Below are 16,073 nucleotides of genomic sequence, written 5' to 3' on the forward strand. Positions count from 1 at the left end.
AAGAGGCTGGAGAAGGGGTGATGGGCCAGAGTGGTTTGACTGCTAGTAACCTCTTAACTGCAGTAAGGAGGTGCCAGCAGCATCAGCAGCCTCCTCTCCCGTCCTTCTCTGCTGTGTGACAGGTGGGAACTTAAAAGCTCAGGTCACGTGTCTCCACTGGCTAACCTACTTAGCCGTTGAAGACTGGGGCTGGGGCAGGCAGGGGCCAAGAGGAATTACTTGAGAAAGTAGCAGAGCAGGGGAAAGCCCTAAGAGTGCTCTGGGGCCTCCGTTTGAAGGCTCGTTGGGTGAGGGAAAGCATGCACATGGGTAGGAGAGGATGACTAAGGCAGTGCCTGCCAACTCTGTGCATGCCCTGGCACAAGGGTACCTCCAGCATCTGTCCTGTGCCTGTCTTAAAGTCCTGAATTTGCCTGGGAGAATAAAGGTTACCGCAGGAGCAGGCTGAGCTCTGGATAGCAGCTTAACTTTGGCGCTGCCTGCAGGCTCTCCCACAGCAGCCGCTCTCTGTCCCTTCCTTCCTCGTCTCACCCTTGGGGGGGAAAGTAAGGGGCAGGGTTGGGGAGGATGTCGCAAGACTCAGGCTTTTTACCTAGTTTGGAGATTCCCTGGGGGAATCCAGGAGCTCCAGGGCCAGAACTGCGGGGAATTAAGGGGCGGTGGGCGGTGGGCGGTGCAGACAGGCCGACAGCTTCACTATTCCTTGAGAGCGATGAAATCTGCACCCCAACCTCCCCCTCCGCCACCACCACTCCTGTCCAGTCTGTCATCCAGCGACCTGTCCCCACTGAGTTCAGTTCTCCGTTCCACTCTGTCTCTAAGTAGGCCTTTCGCCGCCCCCCCGACTAGTCCTGTGTCCACAGCTGCGACAGGGCAGGCCCCCGCGTCGCCGGCGCCACTCACCCCTTCGCCATCCTCGCTCCACGCGCGCTGCGGGGCGGCGCGGGCCCTTTAAGAACAGCGGGACGGTGGGCAGTAGCCCGCAGGAGGGCGCAGTCGCCCGGCGGGCTCGGGAGGACCCAGCGCCGAGGACGGGGTTCTGGGAACCGGGTGTGCGCAGCCGAGCCGAGTCGGGGCGCGCCCCAGCCGCGCCTCCCAACCTTGTCATCTCTCCTCCGACCTGCGGCCCGGGCCCTCCCCTGTCGCCTGCCCAGCCCCGGCCCCGCCCCGGCCCGGGCCTCCGGGACGGGAGCCGGGACACGGGTGCGCATCCGGAGGCAGGCAGGGAGGGCCCGGAGTCTCCGTCCCGGCCAACGGCAACGCTCAGCGTCTCGGCCGCGCAGCGGCCCGGGCGCGCGCCAAGGTGACTGGGCAGGCGGGAGGTGGGGGTGGGGAGGCCGCCGCGGGGCTGGGGTGGGGGCGGGGGTCCTGAGTCCGGGCGGTGCGCCCGTCTTTGCGGAGAGCGCAGGGCGCGCGGGCCCGGGGGCAACGGCGGGAGGGGTGGGCCAGGGCACCGCGCCGGCGCTGGGGAGGGGACGCGGCGGCAGGGCCGGAGCCTCCTCTTCCTCCGCGCGCCCCTGGCACCCCTGCTCTCACCCTGCTACCCTCACCTCCCAGCGGGCAGCCTCCGCCGGCCGCCCCTCCCTTCCTCCTGGCCCCCAAACTGTCCCGTCCCCAGGGGCTGCTGGCCTGCGGGGTAAGGAGATTAGAGCCGCCGCGGTGGGGAGGGAGCGGGTGAGGATGTGGAGGGGCCGGGCTGGGGCCAGGCTGGGGCTGGGGATGCCCGGGACCGAGGAGAGGTCAGAACTGAGCGTTACTGCGCCGGGAGTGGGGGGCGAGGGAGGGCAAGTGCTCTGACGGGTGGCAAGTGGGGTGCTTCCACTAGCCGATCTGCCCTGAGAGGAAAGCGGAGAGTGGGGGCAGGGGCAGCATTAAATAAAGCAAGGGGCCTGGGGGTCTGACCCAACCGAGCAGGCCCTTCTCCTGCAGGCCGGCGGCGTGATGGCGGAGAAGGCGCTGGAGGCAGTGGGCTGTGGATTAGGACCTGGGGCTGTGGCCATGGCCGTGTCGCTGGAGGACGGGGCGGAGCCCCCTATGCTGACCACGCACCTGAAGAAGGTGGAGAACCACATCACTGAAGCCCAGCGCTTCTCCCACCTACCCAAGCGCTCGGCTGTGGACATCGAGTTTGTGGAGCTGTCCTATTCAGTGCGGGAGGGGCCCTGCTGGCGCAAACGGGGTAAGAGAGCAACCTGGTGGGGAGCTGCGGGCCCCTAATGAGCCTTTTTGGGAGCATGAGGCCTGGCTGTCCTGTGCTGCAAGTCCTGCACCAGTGGGCCCTGTGGGAACACTAAAATCTCAGCCCCTCCCTCACTGTGGGCACAGTTCAGGTGCCAGGGCTGCCCTCCCCCGACACCTGTGAGCGCTGTGGGACCCTGGGTTCAGTTGCTTATTGAAGCTCTCCTCTTCTATGCCGTCTGGTCCTTAAGGAGTTAGTTGTCCTTCTTTACTTTTAGGTAGAATTCTAGCCTTCGAGGGCAGATTGGAGAAAACGAGGGCCTGGGTGTAGGGACCCACCTTGGAGCAGCAACCTTATATGTCAGATGGCAGCAAATCTGAAAAGCTGTGCTCCTTTCTATCATCTTCCTTCATTCTTGTTGAAGTCCTCCCAGGCAGGGAGGGTGAAGGCTTGGCAGGAGAGATGACATCCCAGTGTTACTAGTAAGGAAATCAAGGCCCAGGGAAGTTGAATAACTTGACCAATGTCGCACAGCTAATAAGTGGCAGAGCTGGGACCAGAAGCCAGGTTTTTCATTGTTCTTTTCTCTCTTAACTTCTCTGGTACAACATTTACAACATTCTTATCTCCTTCTCTTTTCTCCCCCATAAGGACAGGTGGCTGAGGTCTGGGGCTCTGAGTTCCCTTGAACCCTGACCACCATGCCCTGCATTCCTTGATATCTCACTCCGCCCTCCTGCCTGTCCCCCAGTCCCCCCACCCCTGGGCCCCAGCCCTTAGCAGCATGAGCTGGGAATAGAGAAGCTGTGTTATTTTCCGGAGCTTGGGTGTGGGTCAGGGTGGAGCTGGGGACATTGTTCTCTGAGGTTTAAGAAATACGTTTGGGATGCTTCAGAGCAAGGCTAAGCGTGAGCTGGCTCTGCCTTCCCCGCCCTTATCACATGGGCCCTGAAAGGTCACAGGGCTTGAGCCAGTGGAAACCGAGGCATCTGGGCTTCCTACCCAGTACCCTATCCCTTAGCAGCCTCTCGGCCCTGAGACCAGATCTGGGCAAAATGAGGAGATAGCTGTTATTTCCTTAGGCCCCTCATTTCCTCACACTTTTAAGGAGAAATGAAGATAAAGAAATGCGGCTGGATGGGCCAGCGTTCTAGATGCTTCAACCCAGCAGCCACAGATTGGCACCCCTGACCAGGTCTTTCCCTCCTTTGACCTTGCCACCCCCATTCTGCTCTGCTGTCCACTTTGCTGTCTCCTCGACCCTTGCCCCTTTCTTTCTCTGCCCTCTGTCTTCCTCTCTCTGACTTCTCTTTCGCTTGAATCTCTCTCCTCTCCTCTCGAGGACAGAAAGCAAGTAGAGGTAGGCATGGAGGAAAAAGAGCAACGGGCGTGGAGAGTGGCAGATTTCTGCCTTTCCCAGGGAAGGATTTGTTACCAGTCTCCCCTAGTTATGTGTGACATTGCTTGTTTTTCAAAATACTTTCCGATTATTATTAATCATCTCACTTAATATTCACAATAGCCCTATTGTGTCCTTGGTAAGAGATATTACTGTTCTTATTTTATAGATGAGTAAACAGAGGCCCTGAGAGATTAAGTGACTTGACCAAATTGCAAAGAGCGCTACTGACTGAGGCAGGACTAGAACTCTGGTGTGTCTCCATTCGGAAGGCCTGGCAGCCCCTCCATGCTGAGCAGCTGTGGTACAGCAGGAGTCCAAAGGCGAGGGCTCCTAGCCACTTGTAAGCTGCGTGACCTTGGGCAGGCTGCTTACCCTCTCTCGCCTGGCTTCCCTCACCTGTAAGCAGGCATGATAAGAATGCCTACGACACAGGCTTGCTGTGAAGCTCAGCTGAGATGGCTGTGTGTGAGAATGCTCTGTGAAAGGCAAGTGTAAGATGATGTTTGTTAGGCATCAGTGTTCAATCCAGCGCTTGGCTGTGACTACGTGGGGGCAAAGTTCATCATTGGCCGTTCTTCCACTGCAAGAGACATCACTTCCTGTGAGTGGCTGTGAAAGGCATATGCTGGAGTGACAACCGCATGTCTTTCTGATGATGACTGAGGCAGAGGTTGGAACCCATGACATCCCCTCTCCCGGTAAAGAACTTGCTGTGTGACCTTGGGTGAGTCACTGGATATCCCTGGGCCCCAGGTGCCCCATCCATGTTGCTACAGCGGCAGCTCAGACAGTGGGTTAGTAAACTGTAAAGCAGCATCCAGGCAGCTGGTGTAATCAGGACCCCACAGTGGACAGCAGCTGATCCCCCCTCTGACCGGAAGGGTCCAGTGGGACAGCTGGGTGCCATGGAGGGAGGGAGAAAGATCACATCTCTTCACTCAACTGCTGCAGAGGTAGAGTGGAGAGGGAACGGGGCTCTGTGGGGGCCGGAGGCAGTGCAAGTGAGCAAAGGACCGGAGAGGCACTGGTGTTTCCGCCTCCTGAGGCAAATCTGAAGCACAGCAGGCAAGGCCTGCCTCCCTGGGCTCCACCTGTCTTCTCCACCGCCTTGTCTCGCCAGCTGACCCCTGTGGCCTCTGCCCTCTGCTCCCTGGATTTTATTACATAATAAACACTTTTATATAGCAGAGTTTTTCCTCCCTAAGCCTGGAGAGCCTCTGCCTTCCTTTTCCATTTCGGAATGCTGCTCATCCTTCAAGACTTAGCTCAAATGCCACCTCTTCCATGAAGCCATTTCTGACTTTCCCCTCAGCCCTCCATCTTCATCAATTCCATTTTCTGCATTCTCATGCACATTATCTGTACTTGGTATAACCCTTGTTTTATCTTTTTTTTCAGATCCATAGATGTTTTTCATCTTTTTTTTACCTAGACTGATCTTTTTGAGTGCAGGAACTGCGTCCCCTTCATTTTGTTGTTCAGTGTCTGATACAGAGCTTGGAGTGTAGTAGATATCAATAAACATTTGTCAAATGGATGTAATAATAAAATATCGCTTTTAACTTGCACTCCATGTGCCAAGCACTGTGTCATATGCTTTACATATATTATCTCATTGACTCTTTATAACAACCCTATGAGATAGGTACTATCATCCTCATTTTACAGATGAGGGACCTGGAGCTCAGAGAGGTTAAGCAACTTGCCTGAGGTCACACAGCTGGTAAGTGTTGAGTTGAGAATTTGAACTGAGAGCCACCTGACTCCAACAGGTGCTCTTAATGCATATGCTGCCTTCCAATAAGTGAATGAAAGGTGAAATTTTACCAGGCCATGTTAGGGGATGCAGCGACAAGCCTGGTGGGCAGAGAGAGCACAAAGATAAAGGCTTTTTCAGAATGAGGCAAAAGTTATGAGAACCCACAGTCACAGAACAAACCCTTATTAAGCATCTAGTATGTGCCACACAGTCTGCTGGGGTTACAGGATGAGTAAGACACAGACCCTGCCCCCAAGGAGCTCACTGACTAAGAAGCTGGGGGAGGGGTCTCCGGGCAGGCACATCCATCAGCAGACACACTGGCGTCAGGGAACACGGGGCGTTCAGGCTGATCATAGGGAGTGTCTTCCTGGAGGTGGGGAGAGAGTGGCTCTCTGTTTCTAGAAGAGGAGTAGGGGCTTCTATGACCTTGACCCCTCTCCATGCTCATCCATGAGACGTGATGTTTTCCCCGTGACCTTCAGAAGGGTACTGTTGCCTCTGGTACTTTGACATTAGTAGTGGTAATTTTGAGGGGAACAGGCTGAGAGGGTACGGTTTACTGACGGGGCCCTGAGGGCAGTTCTTCATTCTAACCAATTCATGCTAAGTGGGGACTGCTGTTTTTACTGATAGCCATGGTTGCTCCTAAGAGTTTGGGGGGCCTCTCTTCACTGTAGCCCTGATGCAAAGGTCCTCCCTTCCTCCCTGCAGGTTATAAGACCCTCCTCAAGTGCCTGTCCGGTAGGTTCTGCCGCCGGGAGCTGATTGGCATCATGGGCCCCTCCGGAGCTGGCAAGTCCACATTCATGAACCTCTTGGCAGGATACAGGTAGGACGTGGCTGGGGCTGCCTGGGGGCAGGGCCCCGGAAGGAGGATGCCCTGGGGAGCACAGAAGGTGTTCTGAAGTGGCCTTGGACCTCATCCATAACCAATGTTCCTGCAGGGAGTCTGGAATGAAGGGGCAGATCCTGGTGAACGGGAGGCCCCGGGAACTGAGGACCTTCCGCAAGATGTCCTGTTACATCATGCAGGACGACATGCTGCTGCCCCACCTCACGGTGTTGGAAGCCATGATGGTGAGGGTTGGACGGCCTTCTCCTCCACCCTGCACCCCCTTCTGTCTGCTGTCCGCACCCTCCGCATTGTAAGGGGTCTGGGCAGTGGGCCCGTCCCACACAGCTGACCCACCTACTCTCTGGGCCTCAGGTCTCTGCTAACCTGAAGCTGAGTGAGAAGCAGGAGGTGAAGAAGGAGCTGGTGAGTGGGGAAGTGGGAGGGGAAGGAAAGAGTGACCCTTTTGGGCAGCTACAAGTTCTAGGGCCCCAAGCTGGGGGACGGGAGAGAGGGGGGCCAAAGCTGGGACAATGGACTCAGGGGAAATGCTTATTTAAATTAGAGTGGTGCCTGGGGGGCCGCAGGGACTCTGAAACTGACCTGGGGTGGGTGGGGCTGGGCCAGGTGACGGAGATCCTGACTGCACTGGGCCTGATGTCCTGCTCCCACACGAGGACAGCCCTGCTCTCCGGTGGGCAGAGGAAGCGCCTGGCCATCGCCCTGGAGCTGGTCAACAACCCGCCTGTCATGTTCTTTGATGAGCCCACCAGGTAGTTCTCCCCTTCCCCTTCCACCAGGATGCCCCCTCCCATCAGCCCTGAGCCAGAGATGGAGGTGGTACCTCTTCCTGCTGGAGACCAGGGCCCGTGTCTGCAGCCTCTGGGGCCGAGATAAGGGCTTACTCCTCACCCTGCTCCCTTCCCATCCTGTTGCCATGGCAGCTCCGTCCTTCAGTCACGCAGAAACCCCCAGGTCCTCCTCCACTGCTCCCTCCGCTCTCCGCCACAGCCCATCAGTCACCAGGTCCCGCTGATTCTACGCCCCTTTCCCACTCTCAGGTTCGCCCTACCCCCGTCCCTAGAAGCAGTGCTTAAGTTCAGGACATCATCAGCTCTCGCCTGCATTTCAGCAACAGATTCTTATCTCCTCATCTTCGGTCTCTCCCCAGTCCTTCCTCCTGCAGCCCTTCTGAAAGGCAGGTCTGGCAATACTCACTCCTCTGCTGGAAAACATGCAATGATTCCCATTTGCCCTCAGAGTAAAGTCAGAGGACTTCCAAGGTCCTGGTCTGAACCTACTTCTCTAGCCTCACATCTTGCTTCATGCTGTCCTGTAATTTATGCTCTAATAATATTGAATTGCTTAGAATTCCCTTGTCGAGCCGGGTGTTTCATGCCTCGAAGCTTTGCACATGCTGTGTCTTCTACCCAGAGTGCCCTTCGCCGCTGTGCCTGCCCTTCCACCTTTACGGGGCTTAGCTCTTTCTTCTTCCAGATTCCCTCCAGAAGCTTCTCTGACGACATTCCAACACCCTTTTTCAGCAGAGCTGAATGCTCCCCTACTTTTTCACCCCATGCTTCTACTACATGTTCTGCAGTATCCCAAGTGATCTGTGCTCTTATCTCTCCCGCCCTCCAGACCAGAGTTTGTGTCTTATTTATCTTATTTATTCATCATTGTAATATCAGTGCCCGGCATTCAACAGGTGCTCAATACATGCTTGTTAAACTCAACAGCACTCTGGGCTTCTTGGTACCTCCAAAGTCCTGAATTGCATAGTGTGTGTAGGAGTTAGGGGTGCCCAGAGTGACCCCCTTCCTGCCAGCCCCGTGCCCTCCATAGCAGCTGCCCCTTCCCCAAATACTCCCTTCTCTTGGCTCTGCCCACCTCACTGCGCACGGCGGTGGCCTCTCTCTGCACAGTGGTCTCGATAGCGCCTCCTGTTTCCAAGTGGTGTCCCTCATGAAGTCCCTGGCCCAGGGGGGCCGAACCATCATCTGCACCATCCACCAGCCCAGTGCCAAGCTCTTTGAGATGTTTGACAAGGTGAGTGTCTCTGGGCATCAGAGAGGACTGGCCTGCAGCGGGGAGAGGGAAGGGGGTCAGGAGAGATGCTGGTCGGGCCTGCCTGGTCCTCTGGAGGTGTTCACCTCACCCTGCTCTTTCCGCCTCAGCTCTACATCCTGAGTCAGGGTCAGTGCATCTTCAAAGGCATGGTCACCAACCTGATCCCCTATCTGAAGGGGCTCAGCTTGCACTGCCCCACCTACCACAACCCGGCTGACTTCAGTGAGTGGAGGCCTGTTGGCAGGGGCTGGGGTCTGGAGGTGGGCCCAGACTGGGGGCTTGGGTCATGCACTTGGGCCTCCTGGGAGCAGAGGTCTCCCTGGGACCTGCCTTCCCCATACACCCAAGGAGGGGCTGGCTCGCCTTTGGGAACCAAGGATAGATCTTGGCTGAGCACTCCCTGTGTGTCCCCAGTCATCGAGGTGGCCTCCGGAGAGTACGGAGACCTGAATCCCGTGCTGTTCAGGGCTGTGCAGAATGGGCTGTGTGCCACGGCTGACAAGAAAAGCAGCCCGGAGAAGAACGAGGTCCCCGCCCCCTGCCCCCCTTGCCCTCCGGTGAGTAGGGGTGGAGGGGGCAGAGAGTGCCGAGTGGAGCCGGGGGGGATATGGGGCCACTGGCGATGGCCCTGCCGCAGAGGCTGTCTCCTAGAGGCATCATAACCATTAGGTACTAGGAAGATCCCAGGCCTGGGAGTAGACCTACTACTAACTATTAGACACACTAGTAATAGCTGGGTGACCTTGGACACGTCACTTAACCTCTTTGAGCTTCAGCTTCCCTGTTCATTTATTCGTTCCACAAATTCCTACTAAGCACCCGCAGTGCGTTGTCCCCAAGCCGTTGCAATGCCAGCTGGTAAGCAAGACCAACGCTGCCTCTGGCCTCGTGGCCAGTGTGGCTTACTGTCCTCTCTAACCTGGAGGTGACAGTTCCCTCCGGGTTATTGGGAGGACTAATTAGATCATCGCATGACGCTCTTTGCACTATAGCGGGTACAGCTGTTGCTCCTTCAGGGCTGGTTTCTTCCTTAGATGAGATACTATGACCCTTGAAAACCAGAAGGGCTAGTTGTTGTCATTAAATAATATTCTTGTGAAACTGGTGGCATAAACGTATTATACCCATAGGGTTAATGTTTGTCCCTAATGAGAAGAGAAGTGGCTCTTCTATTAGCAGCCCCCACTGTTCTCCTTGACTCTCTTCCTGTCTCCTGCCTCCCAAGTTTTTACGCCTCTTTGGGTCTCTCGCTCAATCTCTCATTCTTGCTCCTAAGGCCAGCTTCCAGGTGTACAGCTCTGTGGTGGAGAATTTCTCCTGCATAAACCCAGAGGGTCCCTACCCTGGGGTTTTCCCATTCACCAAGCTGGGTGTGCATGGTGGGTGGGGTAGGCTCACCTGATCCGATTTCCTCTCCCCAGGAAGTGGATCCCATTGAGAGCCACACCTTTGCCACCAGCACCCTCACACAGTTCTGCATCCTCTTCAAGAGGACCTTCTTGTCCATCCTCAGGGACATGGTGAGGCATCAAGTTGGGGGCGAGGAGGCTGACACAGGCCTGGATTTTGGGGGCATAGGATCCCAGCAGCTGGGTTGGGAATGGGGTGCCTCCCCCAGCTGCACCCCAGTGCATCTGTGGGCCTGTGTGTCTGAGGGCAGCTCTGAGCTCCTCCCCCGGTGTGGCCTGCCCATCCCTGCTCTGCGGCCCATCCCCTCTCCTCGTGATGGCCCCTCCCACAGGTCCTCACCCACCTGCGGTTCGTGTCCCACGTGGTGATTGGGGTGCTCATTGGTCTCCTCTACCTGCACATCGGTGACGATGCCAGCAAGGTCTTCAACAACACTGGCTGCCTCTTCTTCTCCATGCTCTTCCTCATGTTTGCCGCCCTTATGCCTACTGTGCTCACCTGTGAGCTGAGCTGCCTGGGACGTGGGGTGTGGGAGGTCTCCGGGCATTGGACAGTTGTACCTAAGCCCTTGTGTCCTCAGTCCCCTTAGAGATGGCAGTCTTCATGAGGGAGCATCTCAACTACTGGTACAGCCTCAAAGCTTACTACCTGGCCAAGACCATGGCCGATGTGCCCTTTCAGGTAGGCTTCTCCTCCCCCCTGCCCCCTGCCCCCCTCCCGTCTTGCTCCCTCCTTCCTTGCTTGCCTGACTCTCTCAACTTTGTCACCTGCCATCCTTTCCTTCTACTCACTCAGCAAATAGTTGTTGAATACCTACTGCACCAGGCTCTGTGCCAGGTGCTGGGATCAGTGGATGAACCAGATGGGTATGGGCTTGACCTTGTGGAACTTACAAACTTATGTCATCAGGGAGCAACTGACAACAAACAGAAAACGATGAAAATAATAACCCTACACGTGACTCTGTCAATCTTACTCAAGGCAGTAGAAGATAACGCAGGTTTTGGAGCCTTACTGCTACTTTCAGCTGCTAGACATTGGGCAAGTCGCCTAACCTCTCTTTGCTTCAGTGTCCCCATCTATGAAAGGGAGTGATGATAGGATCTACCTCTGGACTATTTGTGAGAATTGAATGAGTTAATACATGTAAAGTACTTAGACTAGTGTTTGGCAATTGGGCCCTCACGGGCCAATAAATGTTAGCTGGTTTTGGTTGTTATTGCCACCACCACTGTGTTCCAAGCACTGGGACACCACCAATCCACAGGGTACCTTTATGCAAATCAAAAAAGGCACTGCCTCCTTGGGGTGGCGCTGCACGGCGCCCAGTGCTGGCTTAGGGAGAAGAGCACAGCTGGATCTCGGTTTCCGGTTGCCTCGTGGTTGGGTGCCCTTGTGCAGGAAACAACCTGCATGATGCTGTGCGGTAGGCTGGCTCGGGCCCTCCAGGAGCTGAGAACTCAGAGAGGAGTGGAGTAATCTCATACTAGAGCTGATGAATAAATATGCAAGGAATAAGCTGGTCCAGGTGGGAAGGACGTTAGGAGCTCAGAGGATGGAGAAGTCACCATGCCTGAACTAGTCAGAGAGGGCCTAATGGACGAGGACAGGCTAGAGGATGCATGAGGTTCAAGTAGCCAGGCAGGAAGGGGACACGTGTCAACCTGGGGGGACAGCACGAACGAGAGTGTGCAGGCACGACTAGGCACACACACTCTAGGAGCAACTGCTCTAGAGGCTCCTGCCCGGGCGCAGAGGAGGGTGGGCCCCGGGACCCCTGGCTGGCAGTCCGCAGCCCAGCCCTGTGCCCGGCCCCCAGGTGGTGTGCCCGATGGTGTACTGCAGCATCGTGTACTGGATGACAGGCCAGCCAGCTGAGACCAGCCGCTTCCTGCTCTTCTCAGCTCTGGCCACCGCCACGGCCTTGGTGGCCCAGTCTTTGGGGCTGCTGATTGGAGCTGCCTCCAACTCCCTACAGGTGGGAGAGCTGGCAGGTGGGGACCCCCAGAGGGGTGGGGTCTGGTGGAAGGAAGCAGGGGCTAGCAGAAGGAAGGGGATGGATCTGTGGGAAATCCTCCGGCACCCCGGTGATGGCCTGCCGCCCTCCCTCGCCTCCAGGTAGCCACCTTTGTGGGCCCAGTTACCGCCATCCCTGTCCTCTTGTTCTCGGGTTTCTTTGTCAGCTTCAAGACCATCCCCGCGTACCTGCAGTGGAGCTCCTACCTTTCCTATGTCAGGTCAGTGCCCGAACCACCTGCTGCCCGCCCTGTGCCTCCATGCGGGCATGGCCCCAGGGAGGAGCAGGGCAGCTGGGTCTGGCGCTTTGCCCGGGGGGCAGTGCTCCTGGGCTCTGTCTTCTTCTCTGATGCCCCTGCTTGCCTAGGTATGGCTTTGAGGGTGTGATTCTGACCATCTATGGCATGGAGCGCGGAGACCTGACCTGCTTGGAGGAGCGCTGCCCTTTTCGGGAGCCACACAGCATCCTCCAAGCGCTGGACGTGGAGGACGCCAAGCTGTACCTGGACTTCCTGGTCCTGGGCATCTTCTTCCTGGCCCTCCGGCTGCTGGCATACCTTGTGCTTCGTTACCGGGTCAAGTCAGAGAGATAGAGCCTTGCCCTGGCCCTGGTCCAGCCCCCGCAACAGGAGGCCCCCAGCCCCAGCCCTCTGGGGACTGTTTTAACCTTGCAGACTTGGGCACGGGTTGAGAGGGTGCAGCCACCCCCTCCTCTCCCGGCTCCTCCACAGACTGGCTGGCGGACTGTGCTCCCAGCCCTGGCCTTGGGAGGGGGCCTCCAGCCCTCCCTGCCATGCCCAGGAGTCTTCCCAAGTTGATGCGGATTGTAGCTTCCTCCCCACTCTCTCCAACATCTGCATGCAAACACCGCCAGGAGGCTGCCCCCCTCCTTGCCCTGGCACCCTCCTCGGTTGTCTGCCTGGGAGGCCCAGGCTCTCCAGGCCCCACTTAACAACTGACCAAAGTGGCCCCCTCTGGGGGCTCCCCACCACACAAATGTTTGTAAACTGGGCTGTTACAAGGTTGGGGTTCCAGGGCTGGGCCCTGGTGGGGTCCTGTGGAAGACCCCTGTGGACACTGGAACGGAGCAGGGAAGGACTCTGGAAGTCTCTTCCTCCTCCTCCCCTCTCCCCTCCCTGAGACCCTGACTGATGTGGACAATCTGCTGGGACAGAAGCTGGGCTTTCTGTCTGGGTATCCCTCCCAATCCTGGGGATTGGAGGGGCCAGAGCCATGGGATGCCCCTCCCCCTCCCCATCATAGTTGGTGGGGGTGGGGCCTGGTGGTACCTCGGCGATAATGCCTGTGTTTCTCCCCCACCTGCCCCTGGAGCTGGAGAATGCCCTTTATTCTGGGGGATGAGTGGGAGAAGACCCGAGCCTCCTCTCTCACTGCCCCTGCTGCACGGCCCTGCAGTGCTCCCTCCCCGCTCTGGAGTTATAGGCACATATATGCAGCCAGGCAATCTCAGCCCTACACACACTCACTGTCCCCCATGGCTCAGAGGCAGAGTGATGGTGGCATGGTGGCAGTGGTGGGTGCTGTGGGGAGGCCAGTGCCAGCCTCCTCCTGAGGATCCCGCTCGGACTGTAAGGATGAGGCCAGTGCTGCCCAGGGCGTCTCCAGGATCTGCAGGTGTCTGCCCCCCAGTCTTCCCTCCCTCCCAAGCCAGGGGTGGCACAGGACACTAGCTCCCTGGAGTTCAGGACCCAACACAAGCACAAGCATGGGCATAAGTTGGCCTTGGCCACTGCCACCCTATAGCCCTTCTTTTGTGCTTCGAGTGGCATTCACAAACCCCAACCCTGTCCCCAGCACCTGCTGCTCATTCAAACTCCTGTCTGTGTCTCTTCACCTGCCTCCCATCAGCCAAGCTGGCCCCTGGGCATCAGAGCAGCATGCCCCGGACACCAGAGGGACAGACACACCCATAGCATGTCTGGCTTTCCTGGTGGGTCCAGGCTTACTCCACTCCTGATTTCCCCATCCCCTGGGGTTCCTCCCCGCCTTATTCCTGTGCACACACCTCTCTACCTTCCCTCACCCTGCCTCGGATTCTCCCCATCACACAGGGATGGGGTTGTATTTGTGGGGTTTCACCCATTATTAATAAAACCTATATTTATACAGTGTGCAGTATGTAAGTGTGTGTGGGTCTGTGAGGGGATCTTCAAAGCACTTGGCAAGAAGTCTGTGAGCTTTATGGAGCCAGTGGCGGGGATGATAGGTCCTAGGTATATGTCAAGCAGTGAGTACATATCTCACGAAATGTCTATACCATGCCTTACAGCCTACAAATGCTTCATGTTCATTATTTCAGGGGAGTCCCGTGCCCACCCTGCATTATTCTTCATGACAACCCATTTTGCAGATGAGAGAACTGAGGCTTGGGTGAAGTAACTTGCCCAAGGACCCTTAGTTGTTGGAGGTGGAACCAGGTATGGAAACCAGGTCTTCTGCCTCCACACTATTCATTCATGGCATTAGCCAATGATGCTGCTCAGCGTCAAGTTCTGGTGGTGCCATGTCTGTTGCATGGGTGCATTTTTACTCCACTGACACATGACTCTCTTCAGGACTCGCAGAGCCCTGGGGGTGCCTATAGGGAAGGGGTGGTGGTTAGTAGTTTTGAAGGGCAGTGAGAAGCAGGAAAGACCCTGGAGCCTAAACTCTAGGACAAGAGTGTCGGGCCTGGCTCAGTTCACCCTGGCTTTTCCCTTTCTTTCCTCTCCTCTCTCCACCGGGGCCACACTTAACCACTGCTGAGCCATCAGCCACCAGGACTGCAGGTGGGTCTGGTGGCCTGTGATTTGGAGTTAGCAATTGTCCAGAAGTCCTTGAAGGCTGATGGCAGGATGATCCAATAAGCAGCATATGTGTCACCTCTTCTCTCTTGATCCTGAAACTTGGGGACTGAAGGAAGGGACTGGCATTCCCCCTGCCAGCTGTCTGGAACACCCTAGCTGTGCCATATGCAGAGCTAAGTGTCTCAGGCTAGATTAGGGTCCAGTCTGTGACTGGTTGGGTGCCTGTCTGGAGACGGACTAACTTTGTTTTTTGTGGGGGTTAGGGGTGGGATTGGGAAGAGCAAGAAGTCTGCGTCTTAGCTCCTGGAATTCTAGCTAGCTTTAGGGGGCACCCAGGGTGCCACCTTTTCCCTGGAGTGATGCCAGTAAGGATGGCTCTTTAAAGTCAGAGGGCACAAAATCCCACTCTTAAGTAGTCTTTCTTAAGATTCTTCATCTTTACTTTCTCTTTTAAAATGTGAATACTCCTAAAAGAGTAAAACATTTATAAAGCCACACATTTGTAAGTTCCCTTGGGAGTCAATGGGGACACACAGCCATTCCGGAGCCGGCGAGGGCTCTTCAGGCACAGGGAACATTTGCAGACTGGCTCACGTATTTGCAAAGAAAGCTCTTTTGAGTCTTCCAGCAACCCCTGAGGCTGCTAGGATGAGTATTATAATTTTCTCCTTTTACAGACAAGGAAACCAAGGCTTGGCAAAGAGGCTTGAGCAAGCTCTCAAGACATTGTGCTCTTGCCACTGTGAGCACCTATTTCTTCCTCCCGGGAACCTGCGGAGGTGGGGCATAAATGCACTCTGTCCAGCTGCGTGTTCCCAAATGGGTCCACTCTCCCTGAATCCCACCCTCCCTGGACTCAGGAGTTATTTCCTTAAACGCAGCCACCTCCTGTGTCCGGGCCTCGGCAGGATGCTGGCAGGCAGAGATGACCATGGCGGTTCTCTGGGCTACAGCTCCACAACCCCTGGCACTCAGTCCTGAGGTCAGGTGACAGAGCACATTTCCGCAGCAAGACTGTCTGCAAAAGGCCAGTCAAATTACATGTTATCAGTAAACCTACATGGCTGTCACAGCTGCTGGGGGAAGCGGGAGAGGGGAATGGCTTGCTCGGAGCTGTGTCCAGTAGCTGCAGCCAGGGGCCTGCCGCCTGCCTCTCATGGCAAGTTAAGTGGAGTGAAGCTACAGGAGTGCCCCCGTTTCTCAGGAAATGTCAGCCTGGGACTACAGTCATGGTGCTGCTCTACCTCCCCTCCCTCATCCCATTTTAATCCCCTTTCAGAACTTCTCTTAAAATGAAAATGTGCCATTTTCCCTGCTGCCTGGAGTGGCCTTCCCTTCCCTGACTTATTTTTTTTCAAATGTCACCTTCTCTGCCAGAGGCAGTTAGTGACTTCCTCTCCCAGTCTTTCCTAAGGCTTCTGTCTGCCTCTGAGTTCATCTTCTGGGCCCCCTGGAGGGCGACTGCTATGGTCTGTTTCCTGCCTGCTTGTTCTGGTTGCTCGGTACTAGCCCAATACCATGTGTTCAGTGAATGAGCACACGTCTTCATGCGTAAATGAAACAGCAGCATCTTCAGTCTGGATGAAGAGCAGAGA

General features: G+C 56.3%; 1 protein-coding gene across 9 annotated transcripts; it reads left to right on the top strand.

Moving 5' to 3' along the window:
- Positions 1-873: 873 nt before the first annotated feature.
- Positions 874-13,803, top strand: ABCG4 (ATP binding cassette subfamily G member 4). 9 transcript variants are annotated; one of them, XM_036920016.2, is made up of 15 exons: positions 874-1,303; positions 1,930-2,179; positions 6,055-6,172; positions 6,288-6,420; positions 6,551-6,601; positions 6,803-6,948; positions 8,101-8,224; positions 8,353-8,467; positions 8,660-8,802; positions 9,667-9,765; positions 9,987-10,155; positions 10,236-10,336; positions 11,475-11,633; positions 11,839-11,892; positions 12,039-12,249. In XM_036920016.2, the coding sequence occupies exons 2-15, from the start codon at positions 1,942-1,944 to the stop codon at positions 12,048-12,050; spliced, it is 1,662 nt and encodes a 553-aa protein (XP_036775911.1). In that variant the 5' UTR covers positions 874-1,303; positions 1,930-1,941; the 3' UTR covers positions 12,051-12,249. The 9 variants fall into 9 exon arrangements, with proteins under 9 accessions (XP_036775911.1, XP_057346537.1, XP_036775908.1 ...); XM_036920013.2 differs by having other exon boundaries at positions 971-1,303; positions 1,915-2,179; positions 11,774-11,892; positions 12,039-13,803; XM_036920012.2 differs by having other exon boundaries at positions 975-1,303; positions 11,774-11,892; positions 12,039-13,803.
- The last annotated feature ends 2,270 nt before the right edge of the window (positions 13,804-16,073 follow it).

Source organism: Manis pentadactyla, chromosome 13 (assembly GCF_030020395.1).
Source record: "Manis pentadactyla isolate mManPen7 chromosome 13, mManPen7.hap1, whole genome shotgun sequence".
Taxonomy (NCBI): Eukaryota; Metazoa; Chordata; class Mammalia; order Pholidota; family Manidae; genus Manis; species Manis pentadactyla.